The 24,482-nt window shown below is 46.2% G+C and overlaps 1 protein-coding gene across 8 annotated transcripts in view; it reads right to left on the reverse strand.

The window, feature by feature from the left end:
- LOC137435172 (uncharacterized) overlaps positions 1-24,482 on the reverse strand; it is a 63,388-nt gene that overhangs the window by 29,481 nt on the left and 9,425 nt on the right. For 4 of the 8 annotated variants that reach the window (XM_078784607.1, XM_078784606.1, XM_078784610.1 and 1 more), the window contains exons 2-3: positions 9,343-9,432; positions 6,005-6,132 (exon numbers count right to left, since the gene is read on the reverse strand). In XM_078784607.1, coding sequence (XP_078640733.1) covers positions 6,005-6,095 — 91 coding nt within the window. In that variant the 5' untranslated portion in view covers positions 6,096-6,132; positions 9,343-9,432. Of the gene's footprint in view, positions 1-5,932; positions 6,133-9,342; positions 9,433-12,616; positions 14,318-21,135; positions 21,154-24,482 lie in introns of those variants that run through there. The other 4 variants (XM_078784608.1, XM_068128718.2, XM_078784612.1 and 1 more) reach the window with 4 other exon arrangements.

Genomic DNA, 24,482 nt, shown 5'->3' on the forward strand with positions numbered 1-24,482 from the left:
GCAGCTGCATTGAGGCATTCACTCACTTAAAACAATGTCTGGTAGAGGCCACGGTTTTGGCATACCCGACGGATCCTGGCAATTACATCCTTGATACGGATGCAAGCCAGGAAGGATTGGGAGCAGTGCTGTCACAAATGCAACAGGGAGTCGAGAGGGTTATTGCGCATTACAGTCGGGCACTTTCGAGGCCCGAACTAAATTACTGCCTTACCCGCAAATAACTATTGGCCCTACTGTCTGCAGTTGGACACTTTCACCCTTACCTGTATGGGAGGGGGTTTGTGATCTGGGCAGATCATGCCTCCTTGCAATGGCTCCATTGGTTCAAAGAACCAGAGGGACAAATTGCAAGGTGGCTTGAGAAGCTGCAGCAGTATAATTTCACTGTGCAACATCGGCCTGGCAAAGCACATGCCGATGCAGACGCTCTCTCTTGGCAACTCTGTTGGCAGTTACAGTGTAAATTCTGTGACAGGCAAGAAGCCAAGGATTTAATTGAGCATGCCCAAATTGATGCATGCCTATATGCAGTGAGAGTGACCCGAAGAACCTTGCCACAACCCCCATCTGGATTGGGCAATGTGAATTGGCGAGAGAGTTAAAGGGACAATCCCGGTTTGGGCCCCCCTTTTCATTGGCTGGAGGAGGATAAAAGACCTTCTTGGGAAGAAATTGCTTCGCACGGGGCCCAGGTAAAGGCCTATTGGGCTCAATGGCAAATGTTGGGTTTGAAGGATGGCCATTTGTACAGGAAATTGGTAACACCAACAGGCGATGTAGCTTCCTGGTTGATTGTGGTACCAGACAAATTGAAGGAAGTGGTTATGGGGCATGTACATAGGACTAAAACGATGGGACAGTTGGGCATGGTCAAAACTTTGGCAAAATTGCGGCAGAGGTTCTATTGGGTGAATTCGGGCAGGGACATTCAAAATTCGGTGAGATCCTGCGACCTCTACCGTGGTAAGAAGGAACGCCCACATGCGAGTAAGGCCGCGCTCCAGGTGTACAACGTTGGAGAGCCACTTGAGCGGGTGGCAGTAGATGTGGTTGGGCTCCTGCCAACTACCCACCGAGGGAACTGCTACATCATGGTGGCAAAGGACTATTTTTACAAAATGGCCAGAAGCCTACCAATTTCCCAACCAGGAAGCCCGGCTGGTGGCTCAAGTTCAAGTTGAAGGATTCTTCACCCAGTTTGGCGTACCAAGGGAGCTGCACACTGACCAGGACCGGAACTTTGAATCCGAGCTCCTGCGGTCGGTTTGCGAGCTCCTCCAAATGAATAAGACCCGGACAACCCCTCTTAAGCCCCAATCGGATGGGATGGTGGAGAGGTTTAACAGGACCCTGTTAACCCAATTGGTCCTCTTCATCTCCGAGCACCAACAGGATTGGGACAAGCATCTCCTGTTTGTATTGATGGCCAACCGGACCGCACAGCATGCGATCACTCAGTGCACCCCCGCCTTGTTGATGTTTGGTCGGGAATTGCGCGTCCCCATAGATTTGTTGATGGGACGTGTCACCAGAGGAACCAGGTGGAGCATCTGTGGAAAATTATGTCAACAATTTGAGAAAGAGCATGGAAAAGGCTCACGACTTTGCGAGGGGGCAAATTGGCTTGGCTTCCTTGCATATGAAATGAAGGTACGATACCAAAGCTCACTCACCTCGTTTCCTCCCCGGAGACCTTATTTGGCTCTACTGGCCGGAGGAGGAAGGGGACCCAGGGTGGTGCTCCGGCAGGTGACTGATGTGGTCTTCAAAATTCAGATGGGCCCGCATACCCTTCCACAGATAGTCCACGGGGATATATTGAGCCCCTACCTGGGTCGGGAGGCTCCAGGGTGGATTGGAAGGGTGCGGGGGAAACTTGGTGTGGTGGATGACACTCTTGGACCCGACCAACCTGCGACGACCTGCACATAACGCAAGGTGCCTTGAAGTTTACTGTCCCAAGTGTTCGGTACTTGCTCATAAATTGGGATATGGATAATTGGAATGTGGGCCGGGCGAGAGTGACTCCATGGTAGTCGGTAAGTGGATCAGTTTGAATGTCAAAAAAAAGTCTTGTAGGTGGCGTTTGTCATATGTGTAAGAGGTTTTGTGTTTTTGTCTGTCGTGAGGAAAATAGAGTTGTGATTGGAGTGTGAATGTGAATTATCACATGTACGCAGGCCTGGCCTTGTAGGAACACAATGACATCTTTTTGCACTACAGTGTTTGAGAATTGAATGGCAGCAGGGGAGGAGATAACATGTGAGATTTTGTGGGTGGGCAAGGTGTGTGTGTCCGCAGGAATGGATCAAGCTCTGGATGAGCGGTGACAGTGGACACCCTGAGGTAATTTGTCCCTTGCAGCCGGTAGTGTCTGGAATTGGAAACCTGTCGGAGGCGGGTCTGGTTGGGCGACCAGTGGGTATGGAGACCCCTGGCGACCCGGAAGAGGCTATGGGAGCCTGAGGCCAAGGGAGCCTGGATGGTGCGGAGACTTTCCCCGACATGACGTACAGCTAAGGAGCTGTTTGGCTGTCAGGGGCCAATAGTTGAAAGGGGGGGGTGTGGTGGGTGATGAAGAAGTCGTGAGCCAAGTACTTGCTTTTGGACTGTGGGCACCACAGCCTGAAGCACCCCCACCATCTTGGTTGTATGGTACCTCCCAATTTGGATTGAGGTTGTATGGCCCCCCTCAATTTTTTTTATTATTCTCACATTCTAATAGCTGAGGCAATTGATAGAAGTGCCAGTGTAAATTGGATCCCCGCAACCTCCCCCCCAAAAAACATGATATATTCATGAGTATATGCAAAAAACAACAATTGGTGAAATTCTGGCACTTTTGTGATCTGCAACATTAAATTAAATGTTGCAAAAGTATTGTACGTTGAGTGTTCAAAATGTTATACGAATGAGATACTCACAATAGCAAAGACAAAAAAAATTATTACCAATCGTATATGCTTACATATTGCAAAATAAAATGTTTACGGGTATTAGACTACTGTGAGTACAGTAGAAGACCATTCGATGGTGCGGTTATGTTCCATTGGACCCTATTAAAAAAAAAAAAACACCTTTAGAGGCCATTTTTCCCCGCAAGCGGGGATTGGCCTTTTTCGGGAACTGTGGTTGTTGTTGTTTTTCGGTCCCCTTTTTGAAGCAATGTTTTACGGCCGGATGCCCTTCCTGACGCCAACCCTTTTTGCCGCCTTTAACGACAAGCAGGGAATTACCAGTGAACTGGTACTCAATTTGCCGACCTCGGAAGGATGACAGGCTGAGTCAACCCCCCTGGCGTTAATTCAGCGATCGACCGGGATTCGAACCCAGGATCCTAGGATCCTAAGCCGGCACCCTAGCCGCTAGCCCAACACCAGGGTCTCCATTGGACCCTATTATTCAACTGAAATATGATGTATGTGCAATAGAAAAAAATGTGAACAACAAGGTTCAGTTCTACAATAGCACTATAATTAGTGCTTTTATACACTATAATACTGTACATATAACCCAGTGCCGTGTATATTGAGAGTCTGGCCAACTGAAATACTGGCGCCATGTTGCATACCTAACTTCGCGCGCTGGCACTGCGAGATGTATGTCAGCTGTGGCAATCCTGTAGTTCTGTGACGAGGGAATCGATGTTATTACTGTTTGGTCGCAGATTTAATGAGGAACAACTAATTCGAGTTAAAGTGACATGTTGTTTGTTATTGGAATAATAAAATCTGCAAGCGGCGTCATTTATTCACACGAATTGTTTGCCTGTCGCGGCACACGATTTATTGTCAGCTGCATACAGCATACTGATAAATTTTATTTCTCTTGGCATGAAATTGTAATTTGATAAAATGGAGCTTGTATACTAGTTTTCATCTATTATCTGGAAACGTAACATACAATATTCCCATAATGCTACGAAAGTACAATGTCTATTATTTTATTCATTAGCTTGGGTTCACAAATGTTGTTATACTTTCGTTTTCAAAGTTGTTATACTTTCGTTTTACGTTTTCAAAGAACACTTTACTCAGGAAACTGACACAAACAGTGACAAATATTGCGTCATAAACAAGTATTTCCTGATATATAAGCATATATAAACAGTGCATGTTACAGGGTATATGTATAATAAGGGATTATGTATAATACCTGATTTTCAGTTATTATACATAATCCCTTATATATATATATATACCCTATACACTGCATATGTACACGAAAAATGTTACAGGGAATATGTATAATATATATATATATATATGTATATATATATATATATGGTTGACTAAATAAATGTTAAGCTCACCAGAGACCGAATACACACGTGTCGTCACTTTTGATTTGAAACCAATATATATTAAGCGATTTCACTTACCCAACATAAATATGAGTAAGGTGATGGATTCCATCCAACTAGGCGTATTTTAACCGCCCAAATAGCACTTCGTTCCTTGTCTCGAGGAAATCTGTGCATTATACGACCTTGTCCTGGTCTAACAGAACATCCCCAAGCGGCACAACACACCATATTGGTTGATTTTATTGAAATATTACTCAAATGAAATATGCAACGATACGAAGCAATGGCACGGAATGGGTGCAGCGGGAAAGCTGCTCGGCTGAGGTGGTATGCAAAATGGCGCCTGTAAACCACGTGACGCGGGCTCGACCAATCACGGCGGTAGTTGAGCAGATCAAAGGCTGGCCAGACTCTGTTGATATACGGCACTGATATAACCTATTAACCTATCATGACTGCACATTAAGAATGTTATACGACAACAAATACAGCAATAGTTCGGCAAATAATACTACAAAATGTGAATAAACATTATCCGAAACATTTAGTTCCGATGCCAGAAAAAGAAGAGGAAGCCAGTGAGGCTTGAAGTGCTCTCTCTCAATTCAGGGATTAACATAGTAATAAAAATGAACATTAAATTTTTTAATTTAAATCATAGTATGTTTCAAATTTGAAGGAGATAGAATGCAGATTACAGAAGTCAGTGAGATTTTAAGGAAGATCAAAAAGAATGTACAGGTGAAATGGAAAGAACTGTGATGTGATGGATAAAACTACATGTTTTACAAGTAGTGTACATGTCATGGATAGAAATTGAGATATTTGTAAAAAAAACAATCCCGACTAAACATGATGCAAAAATGCGCCATCCAGCGGTGTTCTACTGTATGTCATTCGTAAAACCTTTTGAACACTCCTCGTGCAAGGGTGGTTCAAAATTGACCTAGAATTTTATTCATAAAAGCAGAGTAACATGCGAAGATTAACGATGATTGAGCGGATTTGTCATGATCATGTCAGCAACCAATACCCGTAATTGCTTCGTATTTATTTCTCACGAAGATGATGCTACAATTCTGCAGCAAGTGGAAATTTGTCCAGGGTGCTGGCAATAGCTTGCCTTATCTTGATATGAAGGACACTGTGGGGTCTTTATCATCCACCAACTAATGCGGGCAGACGGGCCCTTTGACTCAACGTCCATCTGAGGCACGGCACACACATTGATGAATCGCCCTCCCAATACCCACTCCTTCCAAAAAAAAAAAAGATTGCCTTCGAAGGACATGTCAGGTTTTAAAGAATACCTTGAGGGGTCTATAAGGGGCAAGATTCTTGCCCACTACAACCCCCTCAAGGTACTGTTTAAAAAACGCTATTAAAAATGAGGCTATCAAAAATTACGTTCTCCACTGGTTGCGATACGTCCCAAATAATTGTGAACTACTGAAGGCATATGAAGGATTCCACTCCAATGGGACAAGTGTGCTTCCAAAGCAGCAAAATACCTTCAAAAGTAATGCAAGTATCATTTTTGTAACAAACGTACAACTTTAGTTACGAGTATAAATAAAGGTCCAGGTCAAATTTGAAACACCTTCGTACATTAAAAAAACTCACGTCCTTAGGAACCAAGCAACCCAACCAGCAACGTGTCAGTCCATTTTCAGCTGTTTGAGAACAAGTCGTTACCAGATTCACATTGTTCTTCTATATCCACCACCGTGGCAATGACCCTCTCATCTTGAAAATGCAACTCTGGGCCCATGCTGTCGTACTCCATGGTACAGCATGTACCTTCTCGGGCCCTCGCCGGAAGCCTGCAAAAGACAAAATTGAGCACAAAATTGATAAAAATTCACTATTTATCAATTACAATTTGTCAGAGATTGGCTTGCGCCTCAGCATCACACCTCTCAGGGATACTGTAGAATCTAAAGCTTTCTTGAAAGACATTGTTGATATCTCCTGTGATGGGGCCTGCTACATAGACATTTCCATGACAGTGGCCTCTGTATTTTTACCGTCTCTCCTCCGGTCTTGCTTCCTCTGCCCTCTCAGCCCTCCAACCCTCCCCAGCTCCTCCAGGAAGCATGCCATCTTCCAGTAACTCCTGGTTAAACTCCCACAAGCCAGGCTTACTGCACATCGCAATTATTGTTCCTCTTTTCTCCAATTTGTGTAACTGAATTTTTTCATGATAGAGCAATTAGGCTTGGAATGGTGACAGTCAGCCATAGCATGTCATTGCCTGCAATCTGGCCACGAATTTCACTTTGATGGGACCCGTGATCAAGACACGATGTCCAACAAACGACACAGATTGATACTGGAAGCATGGCACGTCGAGCCGAGTGGATGGTCTAACTGGGGAGACTGTGGTTGTACCCACACAATACACACATCTGATACAGATGGCAAAAACTGGATGGTGGAAGCAACTGGACAAGGGGAGCAAAAAACAGCGCTCTGTCCCGAACACCCCACCCACATATGCATAATACCCAACTGAAACTCCACCAATCACACATCACCAGGTTTAACCTGGACACGAACCCAGCCATGTTAGTGCCCCGGAAGCACAAAAACAACAAGCACTAGGACTGAACGATATCTTGGAATTATTGGCACGATAAGATATTGTTACGTTTGTGGGGGGTAGATGGAGGAATCCCAAAGTAAAGATAGGATTGTATAGTTATAGCATGGACCGTAGAGGCGTAGGAGACATCTCGATGTATTAAAGGTCCCATGTAATTCAAAAGTTTCTGGTTATTTATATATTAACTTGACCTTCCTAGTGAAGAAATCACCCATGTTTCTTTTAAAAAATCAACAATGGGATAATTAGACCAATATTTTGAACATTTGTAGTGTTTTTCACAACTTGCTATGCCCCACCCCTCAAAAAGTTGGAGTTCAGTGACCGCAGGTCACGTGACCGGTGACGTCATCTCCAGAACGAAGTCCATGCCATCTCGATTCGCTATGCTTTGGCCCACGATCCGTTCCGTGTAATTTGTACGTACTCTACTTTTGATTTGCTTGATCTTGATCTGAGGTATGCTGAGATACATGTGTGTCAAGCCTCGCCTCGTTGATAAGCCCGCAAGGTCGCTCCGTGGAGCGGCCTGCACATATTCAACTATGTGTGAATTATATAAATAACAACTCACGGTCTGAGGTAACTCGGCTAAAAATTATCCGATTTGCACCAAATAAAGTTTATGACTAGTTGCACAGACCCCTACTTCTCACTAAAAGTGGAAACAGAATGTAAATTGGAGTTAAAACAAGCCCGCAAGGTCGCTCCGTGGAGTAGCCTGCACATATTCAACTATGGGTGAATTAAATAATTAACAACTCACGGTCTGAGGTAACTTGGCTAAAAATAATCCGATTTGCACCAAATAAAGTTTATGAATGGTTTCACAGAGCACTACTTCTCACTAAAAGTGGAAACAGAATGTAAATTGGAGTTAAAATAAGTGTTTGATTTGTATCAAGCAAATGCACGTGGAGCATGCTTGCGAGCGAGCTGCGTTCTGGAGGTGACGTCACATGGATTACGTCATCGGCTTTGAGGTATGGGGCAGAATTTTTAGGGGTGTTCCCAAGTGGTTCGGTTTTCTTTCATTTTTAATATTTCAGTGAATAAAAAAAAAAATCAATGCCGTATTTGAATTCACCATAAAAAGACATTTGGATGACATCAAATGCATTTTGAGTGAGACTCCGTGTCTGTGGACCTTTAAGTAGGGAAACTGGAGATCAAGATTGTTTATGAGTCTTCACACAAGGGGTGACACTGTGCTAACTAGTTAGGGATTAAGGTACGTTTCCCCCAGTATGTGGTTTCCCTTTGTCGTTTTCCCTACGTTTTTTACATTTACAAGGCCGGCCATGCAAAGCACTCCATTAAACCACCACAACCGCAACAGAAACCGAACATTGCCGATCGGCAAGTAAGCCCGCCCACATGAACCTGTAAAGAAAAAGGCCACGCCCCCAGAGGGTACGAATGGTGTGGAAGAGCAGAGCCGACAGGCCACGCCCCCTGAGTGACGAGGGCTGGGGGGTGATGTCAGAGAGCAAGAAGCTTCAAGAGGGGCTCAAAAGAGGAAGAAGAGCGCTTCTCGCTCGGGTGGCTCGGTTGATTTTGGCTCAGTGTGTGCGCTTGTGAGGAGACCTTTCGGAGCTTTTGTGCGAACTTTTGCAAAGTCAGAGGAGGCGTTGTTGGTCTGTGGTGCTCTTTCGGGGAGCTGGGGGCCACGTTGTGCTTGCTGGCCAGGAATTTAGAGGGGGACAATTTTGGCTGCTGCTTCATGGCTCGGTTCGCTCGCATCGTTGATCGGTGCCATTTTGGGGCGCTTCCATGCACGGTCCTGTCGTTGACCGACCTCACCAGTTTCAACGGCCGCCACGCTCACCAAACTGCTCGTTGGCACGCCAAAGCTGAGTGCTGACCAGCTAAAAGGAATTTAATTTAATTTTATTATCTGTCCCCTTGTCTGTATTTGAGTCTGAGTGTGAGGCACCTCAAAGTAGAGAATTTTAGTTTTCCTCACCTTTCATTTTGATTGATTGATTGATTTATTTTTATTAAATCCTTATTGTTGCATTTTTCATTTGTTGTGTTCGTTTATTCATTGTTAGTTCGGGAATAAACCCGTGTGCTTCCGTTCAGGAAAGCAATTCGCATCCTTCCATCCCGCATGCGCCAAAAATAACCGCTATATATTCGGCTGGTCACCTCGGAGTTAAAGCTAATTCGGCTATTCGTCTAAGGGCGTTGTTCATCGGCTACGGACAGGACAATATTTTTTCAATATTGTCAACGCGATGCTGATTTTTTTCAAACTATAGATATATTGGCACATTTGATAATGGAAAAAGTGGTGTGCGGTATCGTAAACCGACGATTTTGAGACGGAGTTCCATTGATTTAGCATATCGACATGAATGACTCATTCTATCAAAACACGATAGTCCCAGTAAAAAGACAAATACACGCAACACCATTCTCTCGCCTTTCATGCGAATGGTGAGAAAACTTCTTCCCATCTCAGTTGCCAGTTCTCCTGCCACATCATCGGGGTCTTCTGTTGAGGATCCTGTGCCTGAGGAGGAGGGGGACTATTTGCACTGGTACAATCACCACATCTGAACTCAAACTCAGACCCCATGCAGGAGCGGTTTTATCAATATGGTGAAGCATGCATACATAAAAATAAAAACAGCGCTGCCTCCACGGCAGCTCACTCACAATGCAACAAACACCGTAATCAAACACAACACATTCCCATCTGTCATGATGGTTCATGCACATTTCATCCCTCATGTGTGCCCAGGGTAAACACACACACACACACACACACACACACACACACACACACACACACACACACACACACACACACACACACACACACACACACACACACACACACACACACACACACACACACACACACATATATACATACATACACACAGTCACGTGAAAAAGTAAGTCCGCCCAATGTAAATTTTTGACTTTTTCAACATATTTCAACATACAGCTATTTGATCTTCATTTCAACGATATTGATAGATAAAGGCGATATAATATAACAAATATCATGAAACATTTACATTTTGTTGTCCATTGTATAATTTAAATAAACATAAATGCAAATTTCGCATGTGGAAAAAGTAAGTACACCCCTACATTTATCACAACTTCAAATACCTAAAATTAGAATGAGGTGCACCAGCTCACGTGCAAATGATTAGAACATCGTTAGAGAGGATCTTGGAGGAACCTGTCTTATTTAAACCTCAGACATTTAGTTTGGTTTGCTCTTTGTTGTTGAAGTGTGCGGAGTCACCATGCCTAGATCAAAAGAGCACTCTGAGGCCTTCAGAAAGAAGGTTATAGATGCCTACGAGTCTGGGAAGGGATTTAAAAAGATCTCCAAACAATTTGAAATCAATCATTCAACTGTCCGGAAGATCATCTACAAGTGGAGAAGATTCCAAACAACTGCCAACTTGTTCAGGCCAGGCCGCCCCAGCAAGTTCAGCCCGAGAGCAGACCGCAAGATGCTGAAAGAAGTCTCTAAGAACCCCAGAATGTCATCACGGGACCTACAGGTAGCTCTTGCCACTGTTGATGTCAAAGTGCATGAGTCTACCATTAGAAAGAGGCTGCACAAATTTGATCTACATGGGAGGTGTGCCAGGAGGAAACCTTTGCTGTCCAGAAAGAACATCAGGGCAAGACTAAAGTTTGCCAATGAACACCTAGGCAAAGACCAGCACTTCTGGAACAATGTGCTCTGGACAGATGAGTCAAAGGTAGAGCTATTTGTCCACAGTACCAGGAGACATGTTTGCCGAAAACCAAAGACAGCATTTGACCACAAGAACTTGATACATGTAAGTAAAGCATGGTGGTGGAAATATTATGGTTTGGGGCAGCTTTTCTGCATCAGGGCCTGGGCAGCTCACCATCATAGAATCCACTATGAATTCTTCATTGTAACAGAGGGTGCTTGAGGATAATGTGAGGCCATCTGTCGGAAAGTTGAAGCTCAACCGAAGGTGGACATTGCAACATGACAATGACCCTAAACATACCAGTAAATCCACCAAGGAATGGCTGAAAAGAAAGAAATGGAGAGTTCTGGAATGGCCAAGTCAAAGCCCAGATCTAAATCCCATCGAGATGTTGTGGGGGATTTGAAACGAGCTGTGCATGCAAGAAACCCCTAACATAGCACAGCTGAAAGAATTCTGCATGGAGTGGGCAAAAATTTCTCCCAGTCGATGTCAGAGACTGGTAGACTTTTTTTATTTATTTGTATACAGAGTCGAGGCTCATGAAAGAGCTAACATTTATCAAACAAACAAATCAAACAAACAAGCAAACAAAGTATATAAAAAGGGGAGCGGTCGACAAGATGGGGAGAGAAGGGGAGGAAGCACACAAACACAACATTTGAGAGCAGGGACATCGGGAGATGTTTTTGGAGGGAGAGGGCCTGGGGGGAGGCAGGATAAGTATAAAACGCAAGGACACCAAGGACTTCCAGGAAAGAAGTCAAAAGTCACCTCAAAAAAGTGGATTTGGGGTGAAATTAGTGGGGTAGAAAAGATCAAGGTTTTGGATTGGGGAAGATAAGAGATGGTGGTGAACAGCCGTTTTAAAGACCTGGAGGGAGGAGTGGGATTGAAGAGAGTGAGGGAGTTTGTTCCAGAGACGGGAGAAAAGAGGAATGAAGGAGTGAAGGTGAGCAGAGAGTCTTGATTTTGGCAGTTTAACCATAAGAGGGTTGCAGGCACATCTTGTGCGACCTGCAGGAATATTTGGGGGACAGAGCCCAGAGAGAGCTGGGGGAGCAAGGCCGGAGAGGAGTCGGTAGAAGACGGAAAGATCACCAACCTGCCTGCGGTGATTAAGTGAAAGGCCCTCGGAGATAGCGTCGTCGCGTTATAAGAAACGCCTACCTGAGGTTGTTTTTGCCAAAGGGGGCAATACCACCTATTAGAGCCAAGGGTGTACTTACTTTTTCCACATGCGAAATTTGCAATGATGTTTATTTAAATTATACAATGGACTACAAAATGTAAATGTTTCATGATATTTGTTATATTATATCACCTTTATCTATCAATATTGTTGAAATGAAGATCAAATAGCTGTATGTTGAAATATGTTGAAAAAGTCAAAACTTCACATGGGGTGTACTTACTTTTTCACGTGACATATATATATATATTTATATATATATATATATATATATATATATATATATATATATATTTATATATATATATATATTTATATATATATATATATATATAGTTACGGTTCTCCACCTCCCTTCTTACCCTTACCAAGGGGGGATTAAGCCCCTTGTTCTTTCTGGGCTTGGCGGAACAGAGACTTGAAACGCCTCTTCCGGGCAAACGCAAGGCAGGGTTTCGGGACCAAGTCTCGCTCGTACCTAAACCCCTGCGCCGCCACGGAAGCGGGGAAGCAAGCCTCGCACGAGCCACGTGTGATTTGGGTACACCGAGCGAATCGAGTACCACGTGGTCCGTGCAGTTACCGTTAAATATTGGACCCCGATTAGAGCGGTTCTATTCGTACCACGCTTAGTCAATGAGGAAATCATAGGAACGATCGAATGGAAAGGAAGAACACAGGTTTAATTATTATTCCCACACGTATGTACAATGATCGGTAGATGCAGAGACACAGAGCAGCACTTAGTCAGTCTTATTCTCAACTCCCAGACTCGGGCCCGTCACACTCACACAGGGAATTGCAGGCAGGTTGATGTTCAGGCCAAATGCACCGACTTGTTCGTCCAGGAACGGCCCCGTCCGGCTCTCCACGGTCCCAGCACGTCCCGCGAAGAAGGCAAGCAGGTGGTGGAAGGATCCTCACAGCGCGTCTCCCGAACAAAAGGCAGCCGATGAGGTAGGAAGGAAAATACGCGTCTCTCAGCGTGGCTGGTGGTTACACAGCGCGTTATCACTCGCGTAACTCAATGCACTGTACGCGGCTCGGCTTCAAGCTCAACCGAGCGTCGCTTTATACGAGCGCGTATCCTGGTTCATACGCGTCTTTCTTCACTCAATGCCAACTCAGTCCTCGTACTGCTCTCTTCAATCCAACTGCTCTCGAGTCCTCGACGCCAGTCCTTCTGGGGGCTTTGCGCAACCGCTTTTATTGATATGCCCCGAACCTTCTCGAACCCTCTCGAATCTTTCAACCACGCCCTGTGACGCAGTGCTGCCGCCACACCCTGTGAGCCCTGATTGGCGGCTCGCACTTACAGTCAGCTTCTCTGCCGCCCTCATTCGGTCCCGCCCCGATCCTCCTATCCGGCCTCGTGTTAATTCGCGCCAAAGGAATCAAAGGCAGCGCAAAGAGGCATGAGGCTAGGGAGGCGGGATCAGTCAATGGAAATAGGAGTAGGACCTATTCTCCTTGCTCTACTCAACACAGAACTAACATAGGAAAAGGACGAAGCTCACAAATACTAAGGGATAACGACACTATCGAGAGGCTACATGTTGTTTGTGTGACTAACTATGAGGGGGAAATTTAACCTTTATTATACTGACTGTTACCAAAACTCAAAACCGCAACACTACCCCTCTCCCTCGTCAGACTCGTCCCCGAGTCGAACCTACAAAAATTGGAACGACCGGTTTTGAGAAAGATCTGGGAACTAACTTTTACTTTTACATGTGACATATAGATGTGGTTCCCTCTAACATTTACTCTAACCCGTGTATGCGACAGTTTTAAAAGACTAAATATGTCTCACCTACTGCGTTGAGTCGCTACTCTAACAGAATCACGCCCACAATTAACCGAATCCGGAATTTGTCAAACTAAACATAGAGCCGGTCGGCAGCATTTTATATACAAGCACAAAAACTTACTTATTTACAGTTCTATGACCCAGGACCTGTCCTTTTTGGAAAGAAGATTGGAGGGGAGAGAAAGCACAGCAAAGCACACAAAAACACACTCAAAAATTCACATTTGCTGCTTGCATCTTGCTTCTTGCATCTTCTGTGTGCATATATCAAACCGGCAAGCCCCCTGACCGGCATACAGGCCATTCCTGCTCTTCAGGGCTAATTAAACTTACAACTCTTCTCTTCCCTAGCACACCATAATAAAAACACACAAAGAACTGTGTTTATTGTATTTTGCCAGCAGGGCCAACTGCGTGACATTGATGCCACTCAAAACAAGTGGTCCGAAGATGCAAGGTGATGCTGCAGCAAGATGCTGCACAGCAGAGGTGTAAGGCCACAAGATTTGTGGTCCATAAGTGTATAAATGCGCAGCAAAGTGTTTGTGGCGCAAGGTGCTGCACAGGTGCAGCAAAGTTACAACACAAGTATACGGCAGCAAAGTGCTTCGCAGTTCGGCTGCACAGGTGTAGCAAACTGCAGCAGGGAATGCTGCACAGGTCGCTGGTGCTGCACAGTTCCACCTCCAAAATGGTCCTGGGATGGGGGGAGAGACAAAGCATGACCAACAAAGTGGAAAGGGCGCAAAGGTACACAAAAACACAAGGTAATGCAGCATGAGGGGCGCGGAAGAGCGAGCAGAGCAGGCTCGTCCCTAACCGTCCATGCCCCCCCCAACGTCGGCTTACACTACGCTAGCCCTTTTTGTATTTACAAATTCGTCTCTACGTCTTGTCTCCCATATCCCCCTCCACTCCAAATTTGTCTCCCAATCCCTCCCAGGAAGGAAGGAATGGAACAAACACAATGTCTCATTACGTCATGATGCGTCTTACACTCAACAGTTCACAAAGCCCTGGTGTGGAGTTCCGTCCTCCTCGGTGAATGGCTGTGGATGGCGCGAAGGGAATTCCTCAATTCCTAACGACACTAACTCTTAAACTACCCGGGGTCGTGCCCTGCCAATCGGCCATCTTTAAACTATGTGGTTCTAAAAACCGAATTCCCATTGACCACCCTGTGCTGCCCATGAAATTTGGGTCACACTCCCCAATTTTTCACTCTGTGCCTTTGCACAATTTCGGGGCTGGGTCCTGTGGCTCCACTAGCAGGTCCAACTACTTGCGCACCTCTGCCACTGAAGTCGCTACCCGAGCTTACCTGCTCCTGCGACTACCTAAACTGGGGAAGGCTCCTCCTGGCTCTTTACACCCTGATGCCCTCCTTGGCATTGGGCAACCCGGGTCCTTCCCTTGGATCCTCGGGCCCCACTCAACAACTCACAACGACCCTAACTGGCTCCCAGAGCCTACCTGCGGCCTCACCTGGCCGACAAACTACCAGTGGCGGAGTGCCCCAATAACCATACGCACCAATTAAGCCACACGCCTAGCCATTTCACTGACTCATGCACCCTCCAAAGCACTACTTGCCACTACCTGCACCACAGGTGTCAATATCCATACAAATTTTGCCTAAGCGCTCTACCTGGCTTTACACTACCCCCCCCCCCCCCCCCCGGGCTTTCGCGAATGGGTTCCACTCTTCCCCCATTCAGTACTTCGCACCATGCATTCCACACCTTTTATTCCACACCAAATATCTTGCACACCATTTATTTCGCACCCCACTTTTCCTGCACACCTTTTGTGCTCACACACCTCTTATTTCCACACACCTCTTATTTCCACTTTTTCTCAATACACAATTCCTCACACCTACAGCATCATCTATCTAACTGCTTTTCCCCTAAAACTCGTGCTTTCTCGTCATCCCTTTAAACTAAGCACTCCCTTCGTCATTATCATGCATCTAATCTCTCTACGTCCCCACTACAGTACAAATGTCACTACTTAAATCTCATGTCTTCTAAAGTCTTCGAATTCCCTATCAATTATCCTAGCCCTCCCTCGGCCAGCTTCGGTGCCCCATGGAGGTAATCATGGCTGGCACCCCCATGTGCCTGTCACTGCCATCCCCCTAATCGAATGCTCATGGGCCCTGTATCGTGTGAGGAATGGAATCAACTACCTTGAGGTAGTTTGAGGCTCGCTCTCTACACTATCCTCATTCGTCCACTACACTTGAGCCTCTGTGCAGAAATACATCGTCATGGCTCGACCTCGAAAGGCCGAGCGATCCATCCGGTTGGTTTGTCTCCTGTAGGTTGGGTCCGTCCGGCATTTTCGATCCAGGGGAGGAGGCATGGATGGACCGAGGTTCAGGGCCCCATCTCTGCGCGGGGCCTCGCGGTCCCACGCACGATGGCCCAACCGCCCACGGTCGGAGCACCGCACCCGCAAAGGTGCGCAGCTCCAAACTCTCCTACCTCCCCTTGAACCTCGCCATTCGCCTTTACCGCCATGGTGCGGCACCAACCATACAGGGCGGGGGCCGGCGCGGGTCGTGCACGTCGGTCCTTGTGACACGGCCGTGGCATCGATCCCCGCCAGTCCCCGTTGCTTACAACTCACCGAGGGCTCACGTCGGCTATCCGTCGCGCTAAACGCTACCCCGGTCGGTGTCGATGCTTGAGCCGCGTTCTCACCACTTGCGACCCACTCCGCACTCGCACGCCGAGGCGTCCCTGTGCCTCCCATACATTCTGTTACAGCACACTCTCCTTCCACATTCTCTGGTGTGCATTCTCCCTCGCACACCGTACTCGCACCTGCACACCTAGGCGCACTCACCTTTCACAAACTCCGTTACACACTTTTCTGTTACACTCTAACACCCACAGGTGTGCACTCTCCTGTTGCACACCCAATCCTCGCACACACTCGTGCTCCGGTGCACACTTTTCTCTCACACGCACGCCAGTCGCCCTCGTAAACCGCACAATGGACCTTCCACGACTGCCCGGGTTTCGTTTCTCTCCCAAGCGCACCAAAACCCTTTTCGTGCCATACACTTTCACGCCATTACTCCTACTCACCTTGGGGACCTTCTTTCCTGCCAACACCTGCAAACTTTCGATTTCGTTAGCAAGCACGACATCACGATGTGAACACGAACTTTGTGTGCATTCCATTTCTTCCCTCTGTGCTATACTTTCTGACTCTGCCGTCTCTTCGGCCCCAATTGTTTCTTCAATTTGACTTATTTCTTCGACGACCACCGGCGCGCATGAAATTTTGTCTTCCAATTTGACCTTCCACGGCACCCCCGAAATTTCTTTTTCCAATTCGCCGATCGTCAGCTTTTCTACACCCGGCGTCGCGATTTCTATATCCCCGGTCAACTTAGCTGCGCTCTGCCCAAGCTCGCTCTCTACGCGCTCCTCACACCACGTCACCTCGTCGTGTCCCAATGCGACCTCCTCGCTCAACCTGCGCCTTATGTCCTTCCCCGCTTCTTTTATCTCTTTTTCCGACGCCACCCTCATCTTTTCCAATTCCCGAGTGGTTTTGTCCCCCATTTCTTTCAATTGGCCACCCATTTTGCTTTCCAATTCATTTTTCACCTCTTCCAATTCCCGGGTGGATTTGTTACCTTGGGCGTCCATTTTGTTTTCCAGCCCCTTTTTCACTTCTTCCAATTCCCGGGTGGATTTGTCCCCCAATTCTTTCCTTTCCCGGGTGGATTTGTCACTCTGGGTATCCATCTTTTTCTCTTGGCTGTCCATTTTCCCATTTATTTTTTTCATGCCATCCTTCAATTCCTCGAAGCTCGCCGCGAGTTGAATCATAAAAAGACCCCAGTTCCCTGGCACCGCGGGCTCGGCTGCCGCCGCCATGTGCGAGGCGCCGCCATTTTCTACCCCTGCTGCCGGCCCCCCATCACTTTCCTCATCATCTACCTCATTTTCTACCCCCTCCGGCATTCGACCGTCTTGGCTAGCCATGGTACGAATATAATTTTTTTTTTAAACTAAATTTCGGTCGCTCGCAATTTTGGGGCCAATTCGTCCAAAACAATTTTGTTAGGGTTCCAAGTCCCACTCCCGGACACCAATTGTTACGGTTCTCCACCGCCCTTCTTACCCTTACCAGGGGGGGATTAAGCCCCTTGTTCTTTCTGGGCTTGGCGGAACCGAGAGACTTGAAACGCCTCTTCCGGGCAAACGCAAGGTAGGGTTTCGGGACCAAGTCTCGCTCGTACCTAAATTCCTGCGCCGCCACGGAAGCGGGGAAGCAAGCCTCGCACGAGCCACGTGTGATTTGGGTACACCAAGCGGATCGAGTACCACGTGGTCCGTGCAGTTACCGTTAAATATTGGACCCCGATTAGAGCGGTTCTATTCGTACCACGCTTAGTCAATGAGGAAATCACAGGAACGATCGAATAGAAAGGAAGAACACAGGTTTAATTATTATTCCCACACGTATGTACAATGATCGGTAGACGCAGAGACACAGAGCAGCACTTAGTCAGTCTTATTCTTAACCCCCAGACTCGGGCCCGTCACTCACACAGGGAATTGCAGGCAGGTTTATGTTCAGGCCAAACGCGCCGATTTGGTCGTCCAGGAACGGCCCCGTCCGGCTCTCCACGGTCCCAGCACATCCCGCGAAGAAGGCAAGCAGGCGATGGAAGGATCCTCGCAGCGCGTCTCCCGAACAAAAGGCAGCTGATGAGGTAGGAAGGAAAATACGCGTCTCTCGGCATGGCTGGCGGTTACACAGCACGTTATCACTCGCGTAACTCAATGCACTGTACGCGGCTCGGCTTCAAGCTCAACCGAGTGTCGCTTTATACGAGCGCGTATCCTGGTTCATGCGCATCTTTCTTCACTCAATGCCAACTCAGTCCTCATACTGCTCTCTTCAATCCAGCTGCTCTCGAGTCCTCGACGCCAGTGCTTCTGGGGGCGTTGCGCAACCGCTTATATTGATACGCCCCGAACCTTCTCGAACCTACCAACCACACCCTGTGATGCAGTGCTGCCGCCACACCCTGTGAGCTCTGATTGGCGGCTCGCGCTTACCGTCAGCTTCTCTGCCGCCCTCATTCGGTCCGCCCCGACCCTCCTAGCCGGCCTCGTGTTAATTCGCGCCAAAAGAATCAAAGGCAGCGCAAAGAGACATGAGGCTAGGGAGGCGGGATCAGTCAATGGAAGTAGGAGTAGGACCTATTCTCCTTACTCTAATCAATGCAGAACTAACATAGGAAAAGGACTAAGCTCGCAAATACTAAGGGATAACTACACTATCGCGAGGCTACATGTTGTTTGAGTGACTAACTATGAGGGGGAAATTTAACCTTTATTATAGTGACTGTTACCAAAACTCAAAACCGCAACAATATATATATATATATATATATATATATATATATATATATATATATATATATATATATATATATATATATATATATATATACATACATACACACACATGACGGGTTGAGTGCTGGACATTGGGTTGACGTGCGTAATGCCGTCACAGACAAAACACCGTAATGATGTCCAAGCAAAAAGAGCATGACAGGCAGAGGGACGGATGGAGAAATCCAGTGACTTTAATATATAGTATAGTACAGATGAAGTCTGATGCCAGGCCACAGTGGCTTCTTTGCCACTCTGCAAAAGTACAATTAATGCTAAAAAAATACCAATTATGATGTTGTGTTTGTATGACAATGACATCAACACTGCTTTCAATGAGAGCACATGAAAGTGTTTACATCAACTTCAAGACATATTTAATGGCGATAAACAGCTTTATATTTGAGTCATTGTGCAGTACGTTATGACTAGGGTTATATAAACATCCATAGTGTGTACCCCCCAAGCACCAGCTATTGGCGCCGGGTGGTCACGCTACATTAGCAAAAGAGACGACACAATGTCGATAAGATCATCGATATTTGGAGGGATGATAATCGACTGAGCAAAAATATCAATGTAGCCCAGCCCTAACAAGCACACACCCCCACACATAAGATACCAGATCACGAGTAAATACTAGAAAGACCAGAGCAGACCATCGATGGTGCGATTTGCAGTTTATTGCTCAAGGTTTGACAAAATAAAATCTCAACTGACCTCGTGCACCGGCAAAACATCGGCTGAGACAGGGTCTCCTTGCTCTTGCTTATTTATTATTTAAATTAGCAGACTACATTTAGTTACTTTTTGGTTGGATGCACCTTTTTCTTTAAAAACTTAATGAAAAACGAACATGTGCGCGGGTGCGTGCCTCGTTTTTTAAAGAAACTTAACCTGTGTATATACACACACATCCACACACACATCCACACACACACACATCCACATCCACACACACCCACACCCACACCCACACACACACACACACACCACACCTTGTTTTTTATTCTTGTTCCTCACAATTCTATCTCATATAATTTTTAATTCTTATTTCACTTTATAAATTCTTATTTAAAAATGCTTTAATTAATTGAACAGTATTGGTTGTTCCTAAACTTAAATATAAATAATTTAAAGGATTGCTGGAAATGATGTTAATTTCACAACATCCCATACAACAACAGGCATTTTAAGGCCATTTTCCCTGCAAGAGCAGGGGTTAGCCTTGTGGTCCCCATGACAATCTTCTCCATTTTGCCCTATTTTCTGCATCTCCCCTTGTTAACCCCCTTGCCCGCATTTCTTCTTTGACCATCTTTAGCCAAGTGTTTCTCGGTCTTCCCCATCCTCTACTTCCTTCTACATTCATTTCCATCACTCTTCTCAACCAGTCACTTTCATCCTTCCTCAGCACATGACCAAACCATCTCAAACTGTTTCTCTTCACAGCATCAATCACAGGCTCTATTCCCATCATCTTTCGCAATTCATCATTTGTCTTCCTCTATCTCAACGATACTCCACACATCCATCGAACCATTCGCATTTCCACCCTTTCCAGCCTTCGTTGCTGCTCTACGTTCATTACCCATGTCTCGCTCCCATAAATCATAACACTTCTCACGCATGCAGCATACACCTTTCCCTTCAGCTTCAACGACACTCCCCTCCTCATCAGCATGCCACTCAGTTCCCGAAACTTCTTCCATGCACATCTCACTCTAGCAACCGTTGCCGAGTCGGATCCACCTTCTCCATTCAGCATGTCTCCGAGGTAACAAAATGTTTTCACACTTTCCAGCTTCACGCAATCTCCAAGATCCAACTCAACATTTCCTCCATCTGCAGCTCCCTCTGTGCACACCTTACTGAATGTAGCTGCCACACTGGTTAATGACCCTCTCAAACCACTACATTTTTGATTAACCCACTCAGCGCACATTGTACATTGAATGGAATTCACTCCGACACCCGTCCTGCACACAGCACACGGCCACTTCCCAGTTCTTTCCACCTCACCACATGCTTTACCACTTGCCATCACCTTCGTTTTTCCGATATTCACCTTCAGACCTTTTGTCTCCATACATTCCTTCCACTTGCTCATCTTCTCCTTCAGTCCATCCATACTTTCTGCAATCAACAACAGATCATCTGCATATAACAACTCCCACGATAAACCCTCCTTCACGTTCCGAGCCAGCACCTCCATCACAGCTACAAATATTAGTGGACTGAGTACCGACCCCTGATGCACTCCCACCTTCACCTCAAACTCACCGCTGTTCCCGTCCTTCGTCCTTACACCTGTGCGTGCTCTTTTATACATTGCCATCACTCCGAACTTCCTCAATGCCCATGTCACTACTTCACGTGGAACCCTATCGAATGCTTTCTCCAGATAAACAAACCCAAGAAACAACTTCTTCCTCTACTCCCTGTACTTCTCCTGCAACTGCTTCACAATAAAAAGCACGTCTGTCGTTCCTCTTCCTGGCATAAATCCAAACTGCATTTCGTCAATCTACACTTTCTTCCTTATCCTCCTCTCCAACATCCTTTCCAATACCTTCATTCCGTGCTCCAATAACTTTATCGCTCGATACGAGCCACAGTCCAGAGGGTCACCTTTCCCCTTGAAAAGAGGGACAAGGGTACTCAGTTCCCATTTCACTGGAATGCAGCCTTATTTCACCACCAGATTGCAGATTTCTGTCATTCTCTTCACACACCAATTTCCCGCTGCCTTCAACATATCTCCCACAACTCCCGTCGGCCCTCCCGCTTTTCTACTCTTCATTGCTTTCATCGCTTCCTCAACTTCAACTTCCTCAACATCCTTCTCGGTTATCTTCTCTGCTGGTCCTAAAACTGGGTTACTCTCTATGTTGCCATCCCATTCATTCTCTGCATTCAACAGCATTTCCATATATCTCTTCCATCTTCCTTTAATTCCATCTGGGTCCACAACGATTTGTCCCACTTCATCCTTCAAGTAACTCACCCCCATCACATCACACCTCTCTTTCGCTATCTGCTTTGCAATCCTGAATACCGCTCTCTGACCCTCTTCCAAATCCAAGCGTTCTCCGAACATTTTCCTACATGCCTCCTGCGCCTTTGCTACCTCTTCCTTTGCAGCCTTCTTGGCTGCCTTATATCTTTCATGCTCTGCCTTTTCTGCCCCCATACCCTTCGCCTTTTGCCACTCCTTGAACTTCTTCCTCTTCTCGTCAATCTTCTTTCCAACTTCATCATCCCACCACCATGTTTCCGAGTGCCTCGGTGGTCCTTTTGTCTATCCACATACCTCACCAACGGCTCCCAACAGACCATATTTCATTGACATCCAACCACTTTCAAGCTCAACCACATCATCCTCTACCATACACAGCCTCTCTTTTAATGCCTCCCTCACTGTCACCTCTTTCAACCTCCACACCTTCATTCTCGGTTGGTACTTCACCCGCCGAGCTCTCCTTGCACCTTTCACCCTTATGTCGCAGACAACCAAGTGGTGCTGTGAAACAGCCTCCTCCCCCGGGATCACCTTTGTGTCCCGGAGGTGCCCCCCATCTCGCCTACGCACCAGCAGGTAGTCAACGGTTGTCGTCGACCCACCTGACGTGTACGTAACAAGCTTATTATCCTCTTTCTGGAACTGAGTATTACAAATCAACAAATCAGCTCCATCAGCAAACTCCAACAACCTTTCACCTTCTCCATTTCTTACACCATATCCGTAACCCCCATTAACTCCCTCAAAACCGTCCATACTCCTTCCCACATGTCCATTTAGGTCTCCTCCTACCACAACAACTTCCTTATCTTTCACGTTTTCCATCAGCTTCTCTATTGCACGCTCATATTCAACTTTATTTCAATTGGAAACTTCAAAACATGGTTCCTCTACCTAAAGCAAGAACCTTAACCTGTAAGCAATTGAAGAGTTTCCCGACTGCATGGATCATCAGCTGGGCACCGTTATTCCTCGAGGTTTCGATCTTTTCAGCCCAGGACCTCTCCAAACGGCAGATCCACGACCTCGATCATGGATCCACATCAATAGATGGTACATCAGTAGATCCACAACCTCAGTTGCGTCCAGGCAGTCAGTCAACTCATCAATGCAACATCATTCATTCCAACTTTACTCGCCATAGGATTTAATGTATTATATATTTATAACTTTCCTTACACACTCCATAATATGATAATATCATTAAATCATGCACATCTTACCTTAAATAAACCATCTCATTTTTTCTCGAAATAAACCATATATGTCATTCCTTTCTACATTCTTTAAACTCACCTTCATTCCACCCCTCCTCTATCGTTTTCAAACGGATCTCTGACTTGAAAATCACAATAAACCCAGTTTGTAATAAATGTTCGTTTTTCATTAATCATCCACTTTCTAAACTCCCCTCACCCCTCAACTCCTCAACTCCCTCCTCACCCCTCCCCTCCTAAACTCCCTCCTCACCCCTCCCCTCCTAAACTCCCTCCTCACCCCTCCTCTCCTAAACTCCCTCCTCACCCCTCCCTTTCAATTCTCCCTCCTCACCCCTCCCTTTCAATTCTCCCTCCTCACCCCTCCCTTTCAATTCTCCCTCCCCACCCCTCCCTTTCAATTCTCCCTCCTCACCCCCCCCCCCCCTCCTAAACTCCTCCTTTTTTCTGGAAGGCTCACTTGGCTGCGCTTGCATGGGTTTGAGGGTAGAGTAGCAACTGAAACCCGAATCCTATCCAGGTTCCTCCTGATGACTTCATCTTTGCTCTTTACTTATTTTATTTTATTTTTTTTTGGTTCCTTCTGATGACTCCAATGCAGTATTTGGTTTTCTGTTTAATTTGGTTATGTACGTGGATTGTGAGAGATGTGGATTTTTAATGTATAAACTGTCGTGTGATTCACCAGGTGAACACCACAGGGATCACGAATAGCCAAAGCAAGCTTTTAACTCCGAGGCAACTGATCAAATGCGGATTTTACTATATGCACCGGAGGAAGAAAGGGGAGGGGAAGATGGAGGATCTTACCTGTTGTCTGCCGGCAGTCCCAAAGCCTGCAAAGAAAATAACTCAAACGAAAAATATGTTTAAAATGTACAAAGAAAATAACAGATTTATTAAAAGGGAATGCCGGTAACAAGAAAAACGCGACAAAAAATAAAGTTCCTATATGGAGCACTCCCAGAACAGACACCATACACAAACAGAGGGGAATTCAAGAACTGGAAAATAATAGTGTAATTATGGCACTTAGCTTAACTCGCTCGGTGAGTCGTCAGCAATCGTCAGGCCCCGATCGCGCAGTCTGGACGTGGCTTCTGCCTTGGCGGGAACAAGGCCTCGCGGTCCGTCTCGAACGGCAGGCGCGCAGCCTGCTTTCCAACCGCGTCGGCA

This window comes from Myxine glutinosa, chromosome 9, assembly GCF_964187855.1.
Source record: "Myxine glutinosa chromosome 9, kmMyxGlut1.1, whole genome shotgun sequence".
Lineage (NCBI taxonomy): Eukaryota > Metazoa > Chordata > Myxini > Myxiniformes > Myxinidae > Myxine > Myxine glutinosa.